This window comes from Oncorhynchus kisutch, linkage group LG21, assembly GCF_002021735.2.
Source record: "Oncorhynchus kisutch isolate 150728-3 linkage group LG21, Okis_V2, whole genome shotgun sequence".
NCBI classification, from domain to species: Eukaryota; Metazoa; Chordata; class Actinopteri; order Salmoniformes; family Salmonidae; genus Oncorhynchus; species Oncorhynchus kisutch.
In genome coordinates this window covers 2649116-2668088 of record NC_034194.2, presented here as the reverse complement: position 1 = coordinate 2668088, position 18973 = coordinate 2649116, and the positions used below count along the sequence as shown (strand labels likewise).

The 18973-nt window shown below is 44.7% G+C and overlaps 1 protein-coding gene across 1 annotated transcript; it reads left to right on the top strand.

The window, feature by feature from the left end:
- The first annotated feature begins 8003 nt into the window (after window positions 1–8003).
- LOC109883936 (uncharacterized) lies at window positions 8004–18382 on the top strand. The gene is made up of 21 exons (XM_031800583.1): window positions 8004–8284; window positions 8383–8438; window positions 8514–8594; window positions 8694–8818; window positions 9464–9604; window positions 9924–10022; window positions 10133–10294; window positions 10434–10533; window positions 10689–10909; window positions 11517–11673; window positions 11859–12082; window positions 12302–12422; window positions 12725–12921; window positions 13036–13150; window positions 13361–13530; window positions 13626–13723; window positions 13892–14022; window positions 14357–14546; window positions 17859–18000; window positions 18092–18188; window positions 18264–18382. Exons 1-21 carry the CDS (start codon window positions 8262–8264, stop codon window positions 18335–18337), a joined length of 2724 nt encoding a protein of 907 aa, XP_031656443.1. The 5' UTR covers window positions 8004–8261; the 3' UTR covers window positions 18338–18382.
- The last annotated feature ends 591 nt before the right edge of the window (window positions 18383–18973 follow it).

Here is an 18973-nt window from a genome sequence, read left to right as displayed (position 1 = left end):
CTGTTAAATCAAAATCTGCATATTATATCATAGTCATTATCCAAATTATTGATCAGAAGTACTAAAGGCGTAGGTATGAATTCCTGTTAAATTTATGGAAAAAATTATCCGATAACAAAAGGCATTCCGTAATGATATCTGAGTGATAAATTGTAATTTCATATTCAAATAGCCTGACAGTGGTTGATATGAATCAATCAGGTGTACAGTGAGGAATTTGATGACTCTGTGATATATGGTAAATCTTATCTACATAGTCTGACACTAGACGATGTGACGATCGTATTAGGTGTACAGTGAAGATTTGATGATTCTGTGATATATGGTAAATCTTATCTACATAGTCTGACACTAGACGATGTGGCGATCGTATTAGGTGTACAGTGAGGATTTGATAACTCTGTGAAATGAAATGTATGAAATGTTTTGTTTTGTTAATTGATCGAGACGTGTAGCCAAGACTGGGACTGGTGGAGCTGGCATCCCACCAGGAGCCTCGGTTATAGATTAAGATTGGACTAGGAGTGAAGGAATTAAACCTGATCTCTCCAGATTAATGTCACTGATTGACCGTTTCATGAGACCGAGTGATACTGACCACTGACTCTAAAATTGACCGCCGAGTCAAAAGTGGAGCGGGGGGGTGCGGCCGCCGTGCTGTGTAACGAGTTGATTTTTGTCCAATTCGAGCTGTTGGTGTTGCCTAGAATTAATTCGACCAATATTATAGAAGGCAGTTGAATACATTGACACTGACCCAAAAGTAGGCGTTAGGGACACTAACATTTGGCCAGGCAGTAGAAATGTGGGTAGTTGTAGAATTACAAAAAAAAACAAAAAAATAAACCTTAGACGCATAATCATCTCGCGAATATCCCCATCGATATTATAGTATAGTAATTCTACAAAACTCTTTGTGCACGAGGGTGAGACACAAGAGATAAGTTTGTGTGAGCACCGTGAATACATCGCTGGTTTAGACTAAGTGACGGGCTAAGTGTATGAAGATAGTTATTAAACCCAGACATAATTAAACGACAGAATGGCCACAACCACCATTCCCAAACTCAAATTCAACGAATATTTAGATCTGAGAATACAGGAGAGATCAGGGGGAAAAAAGGAATATAATTCTATAAAGAAAGTATGGGAGGGAATTAGGCTGAAATGGACACAGGCAGGTTACATTAGTGGAGTCGCCCCATCAAGGGAACAGCTCGTCGCTATGGAGAGAGAATTAGATGCAAAAATAATGGGACGAAGAATAGGAAGAGTGCGGAAGCTGAGCTAAAAATAGGAACGTGGGCAATTCAAGAGACAAAAAGGACACGGCCACACAAAAAACCTGATATGATGGGCGTGCTTGCCGGGGCCTCAGATGACGTCAGAGAAGGCACAATCAACAACCACAAACCACCACCGCCCACCGTGACCACCCCATCAGCCCCGCCCTCTCTATACCCACCACTGCCACAGGAAGAGAAGACTGCAGTGCCACCTCCCTATTCACAAAATCCATTCACACACCTCCCACACAACCCGTTTAAAACCCACACCACCCCAGCCGCCGTACAGGCCCCGGTCTTTATGGTGCAGGGAGGACAGCTAAAAGGGAACATGACTGTGGGGTTGATGGCGCTACCTTTAGCTCAGTTTAACTCCCATGTACATCACCACATCACCCAATTCAACAAGGAAAAGGGTGGAGCGGATACACAAGTCCAGTCCCTACAGATTCAACTTCTGAAACTTCAACTGAAAGAAGCGCAGGGGGGAGACAAACCAAAGAAACAGATGGTGGCCGAGGCATCTACAGACATTGCCGATATAGTCACTAAAACAGTCACCCAGATGATGCAGCAACAAACTGTCCAGCAGACCTCCGCACCCGCTCCTGCCCCTGCGCACTTAACACCAATGCCAATGGCAGAAGAGGGGGGACCACAGGTTGCATTCCAGCCACAATGGATTCCAGGACTGCCTAAAGGGGGAGTCTGCTACAACTGTAGGACGCCCGGTCACTACTCAAGGGACTGCCCATATCCACTGTCTCAACCTCAGTCCCCACCCAGGGGAAGAAGGCCCTTCTACGGTCCACCTAGAGGGAGGGGTGGCTACAGGCCATCCCCTCAGCCACAACCACAGCCGCAATCAAGAATTGAGAGTGAACAACCTGCATACAACCACCCAGTGCCATTTGCCTCCTACCCACCACAGCAGGCGCCGTTCCAGGGTATGTCAGGAGAATACCCACCTTGGCAATGAAGCTGCCCATCATCACCACGAGAGAAGGACCTGACTCCTGCACCGAAACAGCTGCTAAAGAATTGAAACTAAGACCCGACCTGGGAAACACACCACTGACCAAACCTGACCTATGGTTATACACAGGTGGCTGCTGCTACAAAGGAGAGAATGGTGATGTGGCGGACTATGCAGTGGGACAGCAGGCCCAGACGGCTCATACGTTACCCTTGAATCAGCCATCATCCCTCAACCAGCACCTGCCAATTAGGTGAAATCATCGGATTTGACGCAGGCCCTCATCAGAGGAAAAGGAAAGACTGTGAATATCTATACAGACTCAGCCTTTGCCCATGGAGCAGTCCACACTGATGGACCCAGAACTTTTACGAGAAGCACATAGCCACACACACGAAGGCAAACTAAGGATTTTACAGAAGGTGTCTCACATCTGGTGGCACCCTCACATGAAAATATATTTTTTTAAATTGTTTAAATTATTTTACTTTATATGACGATGATTTATTTTATGACAAATGAAATGTTTGTGACAGACACAACCCATTGAAATAATATCAAACACCAATGGGCTCATACTCAGTACCTAATGCATGTTTTCAGGATATTAGTATAGACCACACCGACATGGGCCCCGACAAGGTATTCTAAAGATAAACGCTATCTCCTAATTATGATAGATAGGTTAAGTCAAATCAAATCAAATCAAATTTATTTATATAGCCCTTCGTACATCAGCTGATATCTCAAAGTGCTGTACAGAAACCCAGCCTAAAACCCCAAACAGCAAGCAATGCAGGTGTAGAAGCACGGTGGCTAGGAAAAACTCCCTAGAAAGGCCAATACCTAGGAAGAAACCTAGAGAGGAACCAGGCTATGTGGGGTGGCCAGTCCTCTTCTGGCTGTGCCGGGTGGAGATTATAACAGAACATGGCCAAGATGTTCAAATGTTCATAAATGACCAGCATGGTCGAATAATAATAAGGCAGAACAGTTGAAACTGGAGCAGCAGCAAGTGGCTAACAAACCAAACTAATACCCAGGTATGGCATCCAAAGAAAATTCAAATTTGACTATTTGGCTCACATTTCAATAACAAACACCTGAGACAGGTGGAAGCGATTTGGCATAACACACAGATTTGGTTCTGTGTACCACCCCCCGATCCCAAGGTCTCGTGAAACGCAGGTCAACAGTTTAAATCCTAAATAGCTAAAGTATGTGCCGGGTCGAAGTTGAAATGCGTCGAAGCCCTGCCCCTGGCGTTGATGGCCATGAGAGCCTCACCAGGGTCAGGCACCCATCTCTCTCCTCATGAGATAATGACTGGTAGAGTCATGCCTGGTCCACCAAGGGAGGGAGGTCATATGCCCGCCCTTGATGTACAACAAATTGTAATGTCTGATTATGTGAAAAAACTGACGGTTCTCTCTGTAGCTCTCTCTGTTCAGGTTCGCAAGGTCCAGGAGAGAGAACTGCCGGAAGCTCCAGCACCACTGAAGGTAAAAATTGGAGACTGAGTAAGGGTGAAGGTCCACAAAAGAAAGTGGCTGGAACCCAGGTGGACTGGTCCGTACGAAGTGAAGGAGGTTACTTCACACTCAGTCCAGGTCAAAGGTAAATTGGGCGCACCTTGGCACCACCTCACACATTGTACACCAGCTCCAACCCCTTCCCGCACACTGACGGAAGTCAGAACTGACCTAAGTGGTATACATTCGGTCCCAAATTCTACATCTATTTAGCCAGGGAAAATGGGAGGTTCGGCCCCATACTCCCTGACTAAATCACACTTTTCCCCCTGGGAACGGTTGGGAATCTCGATACCCCAGTTTGTTATTTTTCTTCTAATAGGAGGGGTCACTCTACTTACACTCACATGGCTCATAGACAAACAGATGCACCCACTACCGATTCACACACTGAATTCTACTCTGCCAGGTGAAACTAACTCTCTCTCTCTTCCCTCTTATCTACCACAAGACCATACCGTTTCTAGGCATGAGGTGAGGGTCACTAAGTGCACCCCCCAGGAGTTGAAGAGCACCACTTTGTGTTTGCCTTTCAATGCAACCACCACCGCTTACCTGCCTTGGAGCCTTTTGGGTCATGCGCGAAATAGTCTGGGGCTACCTGCCTGGACCTATTCCAGTTTTAACTGGTATATAACCAAAGGGGGATATGGTGAGTGGTCTTGGAAAAACCTGGTGGCAGAAACAGGATATGACTGGTCCAGCTATTCCAAGGGACGGGCTGTCCTTGCCTGGCGCAAACGGCTTACACTTTCACGCACTGGTTTTCAAATGAAGCTGATTATACGGCCTGGGACCACTATGGGTTGCCAGGTTTTTACGTTGGCCCCATATGTAGATAGCAGCAGGGCCGAAGTCTATTTCACACTATATATCTGCTTTACGCCACAACCACAGCCTACTTCTGTGACGGTGCGTGACGATATGGCGAAACCACATACCCTACCCCAGCACAGGGATGGGTGGGGTTCTGCTGTTTTAGTGGCCACTACCCCTACCCCGGATGAGAACATTCTGGTTGCTACAAGTGTCTCAGGTTTGTCTAACAATTGGTTATTATTGACCGAACAAGCAGCCAATACAACCCCCACTAGTTGCGTAGTTTGCATGGGTGCAAGACCATTGCTCCGCATTGTCCCGGCCACTGTCAACATCGGATGTTTAATGCCCCTTATGGACAAAGACAATCCGACTGGTAATTGCTCCTTGTGGGATGCAGTTTACCCTGTGGTCTCCGCTACGGTCAGGGCACCAGTATTTTCCTCTGATGTTGCCAGGGCCAAATTCTCCTGTATTAACATGACAGGGGGTATACTACAGTTAGGGTTGCTCCCTGTGGGTTGGTGTACAAATACTATCATAGTAGTGGGTGGTTTTAAGCCAGTGATCAGGGCTGACATCTGGTGGTGGTGTGGGGGACCTCGGCTTTTTGACAGAACTCCCAATAATGCCACGGGTACTTGTGCGCTTGTAACACTTCTGCTGCCTATCTCTGTTTACCCTATAGGTGTGGGTGATTTGGTGACCCGGATACAGGCTGTGGACCCACAGTTTCTGCCTACCAGAACCAAGCGGGAAGCAGCCCCGACTGGTGGGGATCCCACATATATTGATGCCATAGGGGTTCCTAGGGGGGTCCCTGATGAGTACAAGCTGGTGGACCAGGTCGCCGCAGGTTTTGAATCATCTCTCTGCTGGTGGTGCACTGTGAATAAAAATGTTGACCGCATTAACTATATACATTTCAATGTCCAAAAATTAGGTAACTGGACTCAACAAGGCCGTACATGGTCAACTGGCTGCCACCTCACTTATGGCTTTTCAAAATCGCATTGCCGTTGACATGTTGCTGGCTGAGAAGGGTGGGATATGTTTTATGTTTGGGGAGCAATGTTGCACATTTATCCCTAATAACACAGCCTCTGATGGCAGCCTCACTTTGGCGTTAGAAGGCCTGCGTACCCTTAATGGTAAAATGAAATCCCACTCTGGGGTTGATACCAGCATGTGGGACTCCTGGATGGATGCATTTGGTAAATATAAGGTCTTGGTCCCTACTATTCTGGTCTCTATCTCTGTGTTCGTCGCTATATTAACCCTCTGTGGCTGTTGTTGCATCCCATGTGCCCGCTCCCTGCTTTCTCGTGTTATTACTTCTGCTATTCCACCAAATAATGACCCTGCACTGATGTTCCCCCTCCTACAACAGGAGGATCCTCTGGTGGAGTTTGAAACATGCACATATGAGTAGTTGTCACGTCTCTTTCGAGACGTAAAGAGGGGGACTATACATTTTACTTGCTTTTAATTCATGTCACGTCTCTTAGGAGACGTGAAAAGGGGGATTTGTAATGAAGTGCTATTTCCTATGCAAATGACCAGCTTACTGCTATTGCATTGCTATAACTGTGACAACACATAGCAACGTATTTTCACAGTAAAACATGGAAGGGCCATACAGAATCTCTCACACACGCACTCACTGAAAAGACACACAGACTTGCCAAGACAGGAACGCACACACACGCAGCCCCTCCCCTTCTGGATGGGCTCCAAAGACAAAGAACTCCGTCGAGAACCAATGGGATACTGACACCAGGCTGGAGGAGACTGTCTATCATCTGCAAACAACCTATCAGAAAGCCAGGACTACTAGAATCTACCTACGTCATTTCAATGTATAAAATTAACTGTACGATTGTGACCGGCCTCTTTCTTTTTCCAATGGTTCGCATGAGAACTTGACGAAACGGAGCCGTGCACGTAATTGCCAGATATCATTACTCTTGAATAAACGGCCTTTACTATACCGTATCCGCCTTGTCCAGCGTCTCGACTTGGTCTCGTTTCTCATATACCTATTCATCAACACATGTCCCAGATGTGCTCAATTGGATTCAGGTCTGGGGAATGGGCGGGCCAGTCCATAGCATCAATGCCTTCCTCTTGCAGGAACTGCTGACACACTCCAGCCACACGAGGTCTAGCATTGTCTTGCATTAGGAGGAACCCAGGGCCAACCACACCAGCATATGGTCTCACAAGGGGTCTGAGGATCTCATCTCGGTACCTAATGGCAGTCAGGCTACCTCTGGCGAGCACATGGAGGGCTGTGCGTCCCCCCAAAGAAATGCAAGTTGAAATTTTGTAAACAAATCCAATCTCACGAAGCGTGTTCATTAGGAGCAGACGAAATGTCAAAAAGTTCCGTTACAGTCCGTAGAAACATGTCAAACGATGTATAGAATCAATCTTTAGGATGTTGTTAAAATACATCTTCAATAATGTTCCAACCGGAGAATTCCTTTGTCTGTAGAATTGCGATGGAACAGAGCTCGCTCTCATGTGAACGAGCGTCACGAGCTCAAGGCATTCTGCCAGACCTCTGACTCATTCCCCTCTCATTCGCCCTCACCTCACAGTAGAAGCATCAAACAAGGTTCTAAAGACTGTTGACATCTAGTGGAAGCCTGTTGACATCTAGGAAGTGTAACATGACCAATATCCCACTGTGTCTTCAATAGGGAATGAGTTGAAAAATGACCAACCTCAGATTTCCCACTCCCTGGTTGGATTTTGTTCTCAGGTTTTTGCCTGCCATATGTGTTCTGTTATACTCACAGACATCATTCAAACGGTTTTAGAACCTTCAGAGGGTTTTCTATCCAAATATACTAATAATATGCATATCTTAGCTTCTGGGACTGTGTAGCAGGCAGTTTACTCTGGGCACCTCTGGACAAGAAGATAATAAGAAGCCATAAGAAGATAAAAGACTCATCGATGTATCTGTGCCAATATAGTGTCTGTGACAGCATGGGCAGCGCCATTGAGGCTATCTTCACATTAAAGTAGTAACATTTCTTCTTCACAATTGTCTGAGCCCTTCTGATGACCCGATTGGACATGACTTCAACAGGGTCACCAGTAGGGCTCAGCCAAATGAAGTTGGTAGTCCCACCCAGTTGACTACATTCAAAGTGTGAAAGTGCATGCAAATGCAGCATTTTGGCCATTAGAGGCCAATATCTTTCTCTCTGTCTGGGCTACAATTGTAGACGGTTGGGTAATTATGCTTTTCACCTGTGAAAGGCTGTTGTGCTGCTAATGAGGGAGTTCTATTAACCTGAGCCGAGGTGCACCGGTCCATGGCCCCTGACATGAATGGATAAAAGCGGTGAGGGCGGAGCACCCTTCTAAAATTGAACAGTAGCCTTACATTTAGGTTTTTGTCCTAACACTACACAGCTGATTCAGATTAACAAAGCTGGATGATTATTTGAATCAGCTTTGTAGGGCTAGGGGAATAAAAAGAAAATGTGCAGCCCTTTGGGGTTCAGGTGACTGAGTGTGGGAAGCCTTTGTCATAGGGTAAAAGTTGCATACCCCTGGGCTGTAGGCTGCACACTTTGGGTCAAATATCAGGTTCTGTAGCTGGGTATTTTATCAGAACAAATCTGTTCTACAATGATTATTTTCCATAGTTCAGGGTAAGTAGTAGCAGGCCTAGGAGAGTCTTATGCGACGCAAACATTTGAGTTGTGTTCTTCCTCCTTTTAATCATAATAATTTGTCAAATGCCTTACAGGTTGTTTTGCCTATTGATGGCAGCTGTGGGCATACAAGCACAACAGACACCTATAAGTATGCATTTTGCACCTTGCACATTTAAGCACTAAGCGTTTGACAATATTTTTTAACTAACCTTTCCTATTCCAGATGACCTCAACGCTGAATGCCTTGGTAACGTTATTCGTTTGAGTGTCGCTCCTCTTTTTGGAGAGGTTGACGCTGTCTTCAGTGAGTTTGCCTCTTATGATTCTCTTTCTCTCCTTTCATAATTCATGGCTTGATATTGCTTGTCAACTATTGTGTTCACACCATCTCCGTCCCTTCCAGATGACACACAAATCATAAACCTGACGCCTGGCCTTGCTACTCAGTGTGGATTCAGCTTTAAATTTGACCCCATGGGGAATGCCATGTTTTTTGCTTCTCTTCAAAACTGCTTTTCCCAAAACATGGTAACCCTAAGAACTGTAGTGTTTGCTTGTACTTCAAATGGACAGTTTGCCTTTCAGTGTCACTGCATTTGCAACTCATACTGTAGCAATGTTATTTTATTTACCTTTGACATGGAGTCATGCTGAGACCAGGCTCTTTTACAGATGAGCCCTGTCTACACAAAGATACAAGTCAATATTTGCATCACTAGATGGAAAAATGAAATAACTGAACCCATTCTTCAGTAAAAAGGTCCTCAATAAGCCTGAGTTGCCGTAGAGCTGCTAATACATACAATTTAGCGCATGGAGGTTATTAGAAGTCCGGTTCCAGGAACATTGAAGCAGTTTTCCTTAACTCTGTGGATATCAAAAGGATCTCCATTGTTAGCCACCCCTTGGTCTGGTATCTCTTACCTCTAAGTTAACGATGACGTAAGGTACAGCAGAAGTTTATGGAGGGCTTTCAGAGGGCCAGCCAACTTTCTGATACAGACTGCAGTGATGTGAACTATTGAGCTCTACTCCTGTAGTGTGGCTTCAATACAGTGGCAGCTGCATTCATATAGCCAATTTTGCCACAGTCTATAACTTGCATGAATGTCACCTGAATTTAGTTTTTTTGCTATATAATGAAGGCTTTTTTCCCTTCCCCCTTCATTTTAGGATAAGATGTTCAGCTTGGTCATGCAGTTCAGGCTGCCAGGAAACCACATGACTGAAGACCCTGTTTATAGAGTGGGCAAAACCTGTAGCTACACCCCCTGGACCTCCCGAGAGATTCTGTGCGACCGCAACTACATGGAGGCAAGTGAGCAGAGCATGCCCCAATGGACATGTTTACAGTCCCGCTTGTCGTACTGCCTGTATAAATGATCTGTCTAGAGCTACAACTGTCCAGTGTTTCATTTCTTCTGCGACACAACGTAGAGGTCTTGACTCTAGGTCTTGATCTCAATTCCACTCGCGTCTTCAAAATGCACATAGGAGAACTTTAGAGGTGAGGAATTTTGGCCTATTCTCAATGCATTTAAGGAGGTGAGTGGACAGATTGAGAACTGGCCCTTGATTTCCTCTTGTATGGGAGGGAGAAAATGCATAGGGAATAATGGCCTTTCTTCTCTAGGTGTCTGTCAGAAGGACTCTTCCAGACATCCAAACCATCCCCAAACAGCTCACTGGGGGCCCGAAAGCAAGGAGCGGCAACTTCCGGAGGGGAGCTGAGGTTTATATATTTCAGTTTCTGTAATTTCACTACAAAATGACAGGATGGTGCTAAACAATGTGCGTTTGTTGACAATTTTGTTTAATTCATGTTTCCATTTCCTGAGACAGGCTGTTGCTTCAGGATACAAAATGACAGCAGTCGTCTTTAGTCCTAGCAAGAATGTCATGAATGTGGATGAGGTCCAAAGAAAGGGCTATGCAATAGCCAACACTCCCACACGGCTGGTGTTAAGAAGCCCTCATAATGCAGAGGAGACATACCTCCAGAATGTAAGCTGACCTCCATGAACTGGGTCATGTTCAGTAGAGCAAACATTTGGAAACGGTGGCCCTACCTGAACTCTGCAACATATTGTTAATACGGTGTGTCCTACTGAACACGGCCCTGGTGTGGTTGCCCCCTGAACAGGTAGCTGGGGTTCCGATGCGGGTGCTATCAACCTCAACCTTCTTTGAGCAGAAGTGGCTGGTTACTCGAGTAGATGCCACGGCTGTTTGTCCAACACCAGGTTGAGTGTGAAATAATTTAAGATCCTATAAGCCCAGTTCTTAATTGGCTCCAGACAAGACATTCATGTAGTGTTCAGTTTTCCAAATAATGGCACAGTTTTCAGTTGCAAAATGTTCTATTTTGATGTGCACTTGGCTTCTTGTGTCACTGCAGAGGCAGTGGCCTTTACTCCAGAAGTGATCACCTGGTACATGCCCAAGCACATAGACCCACTTTTCTCCTCTGATGCCTTCACCATGTTGGAGGTGTACATGGGAATTGACGCTAAGAGGCTGGACACTGAGGAAATGGCTGCCAGAAACTACTCGGTTTTAGTCACAGAGGCTCATATTATTGTTGAAATTCCGGTGGGGGCGGTTGGCGGCTACTTCAAGGTCAGCATTGGATGAGTAAAATGTTCCTGTTTAATTTGTAGAGCCCTTTATACTATAGCAGTTGTCAGTGCTTTGCAGTAACCCTTTGCCATCTCTCATGGGTAAACTCCTAGAAACGTTTCTTATTGAGCAATTGTTTGCTTAACCAGGCTAATATACAATGGTTTGCAAAATTGTGAGAATTTTGCATAAAATTACACTTAAACATACTCTACCTCTTGTCTTTGCAGTTTGTCCTTTAGCCGCTTGAAATTTCAGACCAAATATCCACACTGAAGTATTGTTTACCTGACTTTTTAGGGAGGCGGTAGCTTTGCCACTGTCAACTGAATGCAAGCAACACTCGGCTGCTGTTTACATATTGCGCAAGTGTTTACTTTGCGTGTCAGTTGCTTTGAAAATGCAAGTTGACAACCATACACCTACCAGCTTTCTAAAGTCTGGTAACCAATACTTTCCTTTGGATATTGTGTCTTAAATTACGAGTGGCAAAAAGACAAGTGGTAGAATAATTGTATTTAACATTCTGGCTTATAAGGAACATTTACCTGTTTTTGCACTCAAATTGTGTATTACAGCCTGACTGCATCACTCGTCTCCCTTACAGAGCCATATTCAGGATGACCAGTACTTTGTCACTTACACCATTGAGCCCATGCTTGAGTTGCTGTGGATCGAGGAGGTCGCACACGAGAACACCAGCTATAAAGTCCTCTTCCCTATCACAACACCTCCGATGGCCAGGCCTCCACAAGTTCGCAACTGTGAGTCTGGTTTAGTTAAATAGCGCCTATGGTAATTTGGGATGCCTGGGTTGTTCATTAGGCACAAAACAGAAAATGTACTGAAACGGGGAGGCAATACCTGGACTTACCCAATAACAAATGTCCATTTTCAACTTCCATTGTACCGCATTTCAAAATGTTTTCCTTTGTTTGCCAATGAACAGACACGCCCTTAGACACAGTTCCTGAGCAGGCAGTGTTTGTGCTTGAGTTGGGGACCTTCAACCTTGATGTGGAGCTGCTGAACATCACCTTTCCCACCATGGTGCTAACTGTTGCAGAGTGCAACGCCAGGGGCTTCAATGTTCAAGAGCAGAGATCCCCGGACAACACCTTGAAGACCTTCAGGATGGAGGTGCCCTTCTCAGACCCGGTGGTCTTTAAGGAGGTGTGTTTCTGTTAAATGCAAAGCCACACGCAGTGATTTGTTCATGCCCTAATAAGTGGGCCACCAACAAAATATAAATAATGGCACAAATGTACTTTGTATCCCTCATTTACTCAAGTGTTGTTTTAATAGTCCCCATATGTACTTAGTTGTCACTTGATGTTGAATAGAGTTCTGTTGCAACAATAATGCTGACCAATGCTTTTAACTTCACTACAGAGAAGGGCGGAACAAGGTGTCACAACCTTCACTCTTCAGCTGATCTACGGCCTGGTCATCTTTCCAGAGTACGCTCCTTTCTCTCACTCTGCCGTTGTGGACGCTGTACTGCTGGACATTGGTATGCCTCTGGACTACGCCAAACTACTGTTGAATGGTTTCCTCTCGTTAATAATTGGCAGTGAAAGACCAACTAGCCATACTGTAGGGTTTTCCTATGCGGTCTTTCTACAAAGAATGTTAAGCTTTAGAGTATTTGGACCCAGTTTCCCTGTTCCTGATTTGCCAGGATCGTGTTTATTCAGTCCCACCGTAGCAAAACATTTTGCAATCTAAACAAGGGTTTCTTCTTGGACAAGTTCAAGTAGGACCTTCCTGGTTTTTGTGCTTAATTAATGAACACAACCCTGTTTGTCCTTGTAGTGCCACCCTCAGTCACTGGCAACTGTGATCAGGAGAACTTCCACATCACTGTGGACTACAGGAACCAAGAGCCCTTTTTTGTGGTCTTGGTTGGCAAGCGGCTGCTTAACCATGAGTTTGCTCAACAGTATTTAACAGAGGGCGACACAGACTTCACCATCACGTTGCCCTTCTCTTCGCCGGACGCAGTGTTTGAGGTACGACGCTCTCCCAAAACATGTTAACCTAAATTGCTGCAGCTAGCTTTGCTTTCCTTACCCTGTATACATGCATACAATATTGGACTAATGAACTCTCCCATTGGTTCCCAGTCGGTTCACTCGTCCTCTGTCAGGAGCAGACTGGATGTGGCTCTGTTGAATCCTTACAACAACATGACCATCAAATACTTTTCCCTGGCTTGCAGCTTCCTCAAAACGCTGACTGGTTGGTTCTCAAACAATTACTTACGATAAATTGTCGTTTAACTTGGTTACCAAACCTGGGTTCCTTGCAAATACCGTGAGTCTAAATGGTAGTGCCAGATGGGCATGGTTTGCATTTTTGGTGCTATTCCATTGGTTCAAGCTCAATAAGTGTAACAAATATAGAACCCAGGTCTGATGGCTACCTGTCTTTTGCTCCCCCACCTCCAAGAGTGTTTCTCTAACGGAACGATGACTGCGCTGGCAGTGAAGGTGGAGTCTGCTCCCGGTCTGAACCCCGGTCAGCTGACCCTGAGCGACCCCGCCTGTGGTCCCACCTACAGTGACGATCGCTTCGCCTACTTCCACTTCACTGTGAACTCCTGTGGCACCACCAGGAAGGTAATATGACTATTACCCTGAGGTGATGGGTACTGTGTATTTACGGACTGTTTGCTTCTTCAGGCTGTAATAAGCAATTCCCCTCTACTACATAGTTTATCAACAATGTCATGCTGTATGAGAACGAAATCTCCTTGCCAGATGAACTTGAGGTGAAGCTGAATGCCACGACATCTTCAGAGGAGGAATATCAGTAAGTGCATTACGCATCACAATTGTTAGCTATTAGCTTTCATAAGGTTTATTTTTCTTCATCCATTGCTCAATACTTTGTATACAGGGAAAATGTGCCTCTACTACCAGTGTCCACTCCACTGCTTGACGTTTCCCCTATTGAAGTTGCTTACATCCCTCTTTTTAGGTTAAAGGTTTCCTGCTACTATGTGGCCAACATCACTCGCACATTGGCCTTCCTGACCAGGCCGCGTGACAACGAGCCTTTTGCCGAGACTGGGACGGGTCGACTAATGGTCAGAATGAGACTCGCTCAGGGTAAGCGTGCACAAATTCAGAATTTCAACTTGACCCCTAGCCTCTAAAAGAATCTCCTTTAAAGGTCTCCTTTACAAAACCATTCCCAAAAATGTAAGCCTTGTGATATATTACTCTTGCGTTCTGAGATCTACAGGTGTGGCTATGTAGTAACGGTGAGGAGCTGATTTGGGAATTTGTCAGAAGCCTCTAGTGGGGGGTGGATAGTGTTTTGCTATAAATGGCTTGTGTTCATTGGGGCACAACAGGATATGATAAACGAGCATTTCTTAATGGACAAGTTCAGATGGTGCCCACTGACCACGACCCCCGGTTGTCTTGTTCTGTGTTCCAGACGCCTCGTATAACACGTTCCACCAGGAGGAGGACTATCCAGTGGTGAGGTACCTTAGACAGCCTCTGCACTTTGAGGTGGAGCTGACCACGTCCTCTGATCCCAAGGTAGCGCTGGTGCTTGACCACTGCTGGGCCACCCTCAACGAGGACCGCGACTCCCGACCCCGGTGGAATCTCATCATTAATGGGTAACATGGTGTTTTTGGGCCTAAACAAGTGTTATTCCACAGGTGTGGTTCCTGAGTAATTAGCAACCTTTACTTTGGCTACTGTGGCTATGCCCCCATCCATAGGTCGAGTGGTCACAATGCTTAAAAACGATGTGAGCCGTGTGCGGTCTGTCACCAGATCTCCACCCAATTTCACACTTATGGGAGATTCTGGCGCGTATGATCACATGCTTGTTATCACTGAGTGGTCCCTGCAGCGTATCATTGGAACGTATGCTGCATCAAACGACTCTAAACCGCGTTGTCTGAAAAGCATCTAAACAATGTTTTGTGTTGAGAAATAAAGGTCTTCACAACTTTATTCCAGCTTTGCTTGTAAAATATATCAATGTTAACGTTATCATCTAGTCTAAATAACAGGTTGACTTGTTTTACAGTATGATGCGGTACAAGGGAGCCATGTAAATCTAGTATAGAAAGTATGGCAGCCATGTTTGTCAACCAAGAACTCCTAGAATGCTGTTCACTGCGCCCGTTGCCTGAGATCTTAACTTAGTTTGGCCACTTCAGCATGTGATAATGTTTGTACTTGTTACGGCGTACACATGACAAGTAGTTTACAGGTAACAATACAAAACACCAATTGTTGTCACCTCCCCAAATACAACCGTAGCACGAAAGCTAAACAGAGTTGCAAGATATAGCACAATCCATTATTGGGGGCTAAGTCCTTGGGAAGGTATTGTGAAGAGGATGATGCAGGAAATATTACTAAGATCTGGGAATTTATCAACAATAAATGGTGAGGCAGACAGTTTTTCTAAGCTATATACCCCTGGAAAGGAGGGTCTGATCTGGCAACCCTGAGGTACCATAGTTTACACTCTGATGCCGTGTTCAAATCAACTGACGACTTCAGTGCATTCAAGACAATGGGGGTACTCCAGTTGAGATCACCATAAGTCTGACAGACGCTTACGTGATAACCTGACTGCATTGTATGGCGTTAGCATTAGCTCATATTCAGTACCAGCTTCAAAAGTGTTTTACACACGTGTCATTACAATCTAGGCAAGAATCAAAAGCATGAATAAAACGCTAAGTACATTATACTTACGGTACGATGCAGTAGAAACGACAACACGTGACAATAAGGCACTTTGATAGGAATACACGCATGTCCACAGTTATTTGTAAGGAAGGCAATAAATGTGCCAGGACTGTATACTTGATCTGGGGAAGTGCTTGGGCTTTCTTTTGAAGGAAAGTTTGTCCGGCTCATTAAATTCTCAAATCTAAATGGTCTGCAACCGTGAAATGGGCTACTTTTGTGAATGAATGAGGCAAAATTAGAAGTTGAAACGGCCTCTAGAAAATGAGCAGGTAGTGTGCCTTGGTCTGAGGTCAGCGCGGGTTAAATGTCCACATGTTGGAACGGTGAGTGCATTCTGACATCACGCGCATAAAATCAACTCTCACTGGGGCGACTGTTGAAGATATTTGGAACTCGTGTGTGTGTGTGAAAAGGTTAATGTTGGCATTACCTACACCTTTTTACTCAATGTTATCCTTTTGGTTTGCTACAGTTCAGTGTTGTGCCAAGCTGATGGTCAGTCGAATGGAAATCGAGAGCGGCTGGCAAGCTTGGCTTGCCTTTCCGATTTGGTTTCATACAACTGCTCTTAACACTGACTGAATAGTTGTTGGTTTTGGGTTGAATTCAGGCACAAGTGACCTCTTGTGTTTAAAACAGTTATTGCACTAAACCTAAAGGATGGTTCAGATGCCTGTGCAGCATGGATGTTTGAAACTGAATAGTATCAGTTGACAGGATCCCCAGAAGTTGATGCCTCTTTCAATGGAATTTCCTGTCCTAGAGGAATGCGCTAATTGGGAGTTGCTAAACATGAACAAATACCACAGTCAAGTGTAGCAGCATCTTGCTAACCTTATTTAGCTAGCTAATGTTCATATTTAAAACATTTTACCATTTTTTTTATTTGGGTGAGCACTTTGCCACAGATGGACATGCTGGCCTAATTTTTATCAAGAATTTAAATTGGGTTACTATAGAAAGATGACTTATTTTTCCTACCTTGTAATGGGCTACAATGACTTTGCCCATGATTATGCACGCTGCAAATGACCCTTTATTTTACGGGTGCCTTTTCAGTATCTGGCTGCATGTTACACCAAGCAGTGTAGTGAAGCAACTTTATTGGTCAAAACCATTCATTTGGGGGATCGGGTTTGCTATGAAATCATGCAATTTTACAATTTTTATGAATTGGTATCAACCTAAATTTGGCCATGTGGACACGGCGTAACTTCGCAGCTGTTTATTAAATCAGCAATGTCATAGCAGTTTTAAAAAAACAGGCTGAAATGTTTTGTATATCATAGGAAAAGACACAACATTCACATGGCTGTGCACAAAATGGGTAGTTGAGATTTGTCACTTCAGCTGCAACTATATCGTTGTGCAAAATCCTTACCATCGTCTGTCAGCTCAAGTGATTTGTACTGGTGTGGGTGTTTCTCAATGTAACGTCTTCAGATTTCACAAATTCCTTTTTGCTAATATCTGGCAGTTAAACACTAAAGGATAAACCTCCCAAAGATGCAAATTAAAAAAGTAGGCCTAAACTGTCAATGCGTAGGTTACTTTGTATAGTAGAGCTGCGCCCTTCAAAGAAGTCCTCTATGTGACTCCGCTGCCGTGGGTGTAGAATTTATTTTGTGTGACCAATTTTTCTCCAACAGCGGAAGAATTGCTCTGACGCATTGCATGAAATTCTTGTTTTAAAATGAAGTAATTGTGTTGCAAAATATGATTGCCTTGATGATGATACCGACTATCTATTCGGCAACTTTGGTTAAACCACGATCAATATTCTGGTCAGACTACAGGCGACCTTTCTGGATCATTTAGAATTTTAAGAACCATTTAGAGGGACATCTCACCTCATGTCAATGGAATTGAATATACATGTTTGACATCTGTCATTTAACAAGCCATTCCAGTAGACCAAAATAAATATTGTTGACGGAAAGCCCAATTTCTGTTCTTTAAAATAAAATAAAAACGTAGGATTTGGGGTGCAGAGGAAGCGGTTTTAAAGTTACCGTCTCCCGACTTAAACTCTAGACGGTAGAAATTGATAGTCAACTTATTAACTTTACATCGTATCCTCCGTACCCACTTCTGCTGTAAATTGATCTGATCCTCACAGGACAGTCATGACACCACCACAAGACTTCGTACACAAGGCGGTTGGGGTTTGCAGCGTTTTCTTGTTCATAACTTAGTCCCTCTCTCTACACTGGCAGCTGTGAGAACCCCGAGGATCCATACCGTGTGGTCTTCCACCCGGTAGAAGCTGACGCCAGGGTCCGCTTCCCCCCTCACGTCAAACGCTTTGAGGCCTATATGTTTTCCTTCGCCGATGATGCGGTTGAGCCGAGTGGCCAGGTAACAAAGTTCACCCAACAATCTTTATTCTTTAATTTTGTGTGTGGCAATCATCCCTTTAAAAAAAAAACATCAAATCTTTGATTCCTAGGTCTTTGTCCATTGTGATGTGGTCATCTGTGATGCCAGTAGTCCCACTGGTGGCCCCTGTAGTGGACAATGTGTGAATCAGGACAACCTGAAAAGAGGTAGGTCTTGTTTTATGCTTTTCAGACCCTGGCAGACCATAACTGAACTAATAGGTTCGCTCTCTCTCTCAACAGGTCAACGACATGTCAAAGACCTCTTTGAGGAGCGTCATGTATATGTTTCTTCTGGATACATTCTTTGGGTGTAATGTATTGTTCTAACATGTCAAATAAAGTGTTCTATATAAAACAATCCTAACCGTTGGAGCTACCTTAACACCATGTCGTAGGCTTGTCATCTGACATGTATCAATCAACCCTTTTGTAAGCATGGAACTCTGAACCATCCACCAGAGGGAGATAAGTGTTGCACACCAATTTCCCGTCTAGGACAAACAATGGGTGACGAAACAAAAGCTTTCCATTGTCCAGTAGGATGAACTGACTCAATGTGCATTAGATGAGGTGGGGGGAGAGAGCATAAGATTCATGAATGATAGGGCTACCCTAGTAGTCTCTCAGTTCATCACAATTGCGCTGTCGTGACAGGATTCCTCTCACATCAAAACATACCTGCAGATGAGAGGGCATAATCAAGCCATTTTTTTTCTAACACGGTCAGTCATCTTGGATCATTAACTCTGGGATTTCAATGTAAAGCATCTCTTTAATAATACTTCCTGTTGACTCAACCAAGTGACATCAGGCCGTGCCCTCTGTCAGCCAGTTCAGATGCGGGAGGGGTTCAACAAAACCGCTGATATAACCTAGAGGGATGATGTGGACACCACACACACAAGTGGCTACAGAGTACCTTAAGCTGAAAAACAGACCCATGAGGACAA

What these genes read in the sequence shown, in the direction of transcription:
- LOC109883936 (XM_031800583.1), top strand. Translation starts at nt 8,262, where the DNA reads ATGATTATTTTCCATAGTTCAGG. An exon ending in AGAGGTTGACGCTGTCTTCA is followed by an intron (nt 8,595 to 8,693) that starts GTGAGTTTGCCT and finishes CGTCCCTTCCAG; the next exon opens with ATGACACACAAATCATAAAC. An exon ending in GGCTGTTTGTCCAACACCAG is followed by an intron (nt 10,534 to 10,688) that starts GTTGAGTGTGAA and finishes GTGTCACTGCAG; the next exon opens with AGGCAGTGGCCTTTACTCCA.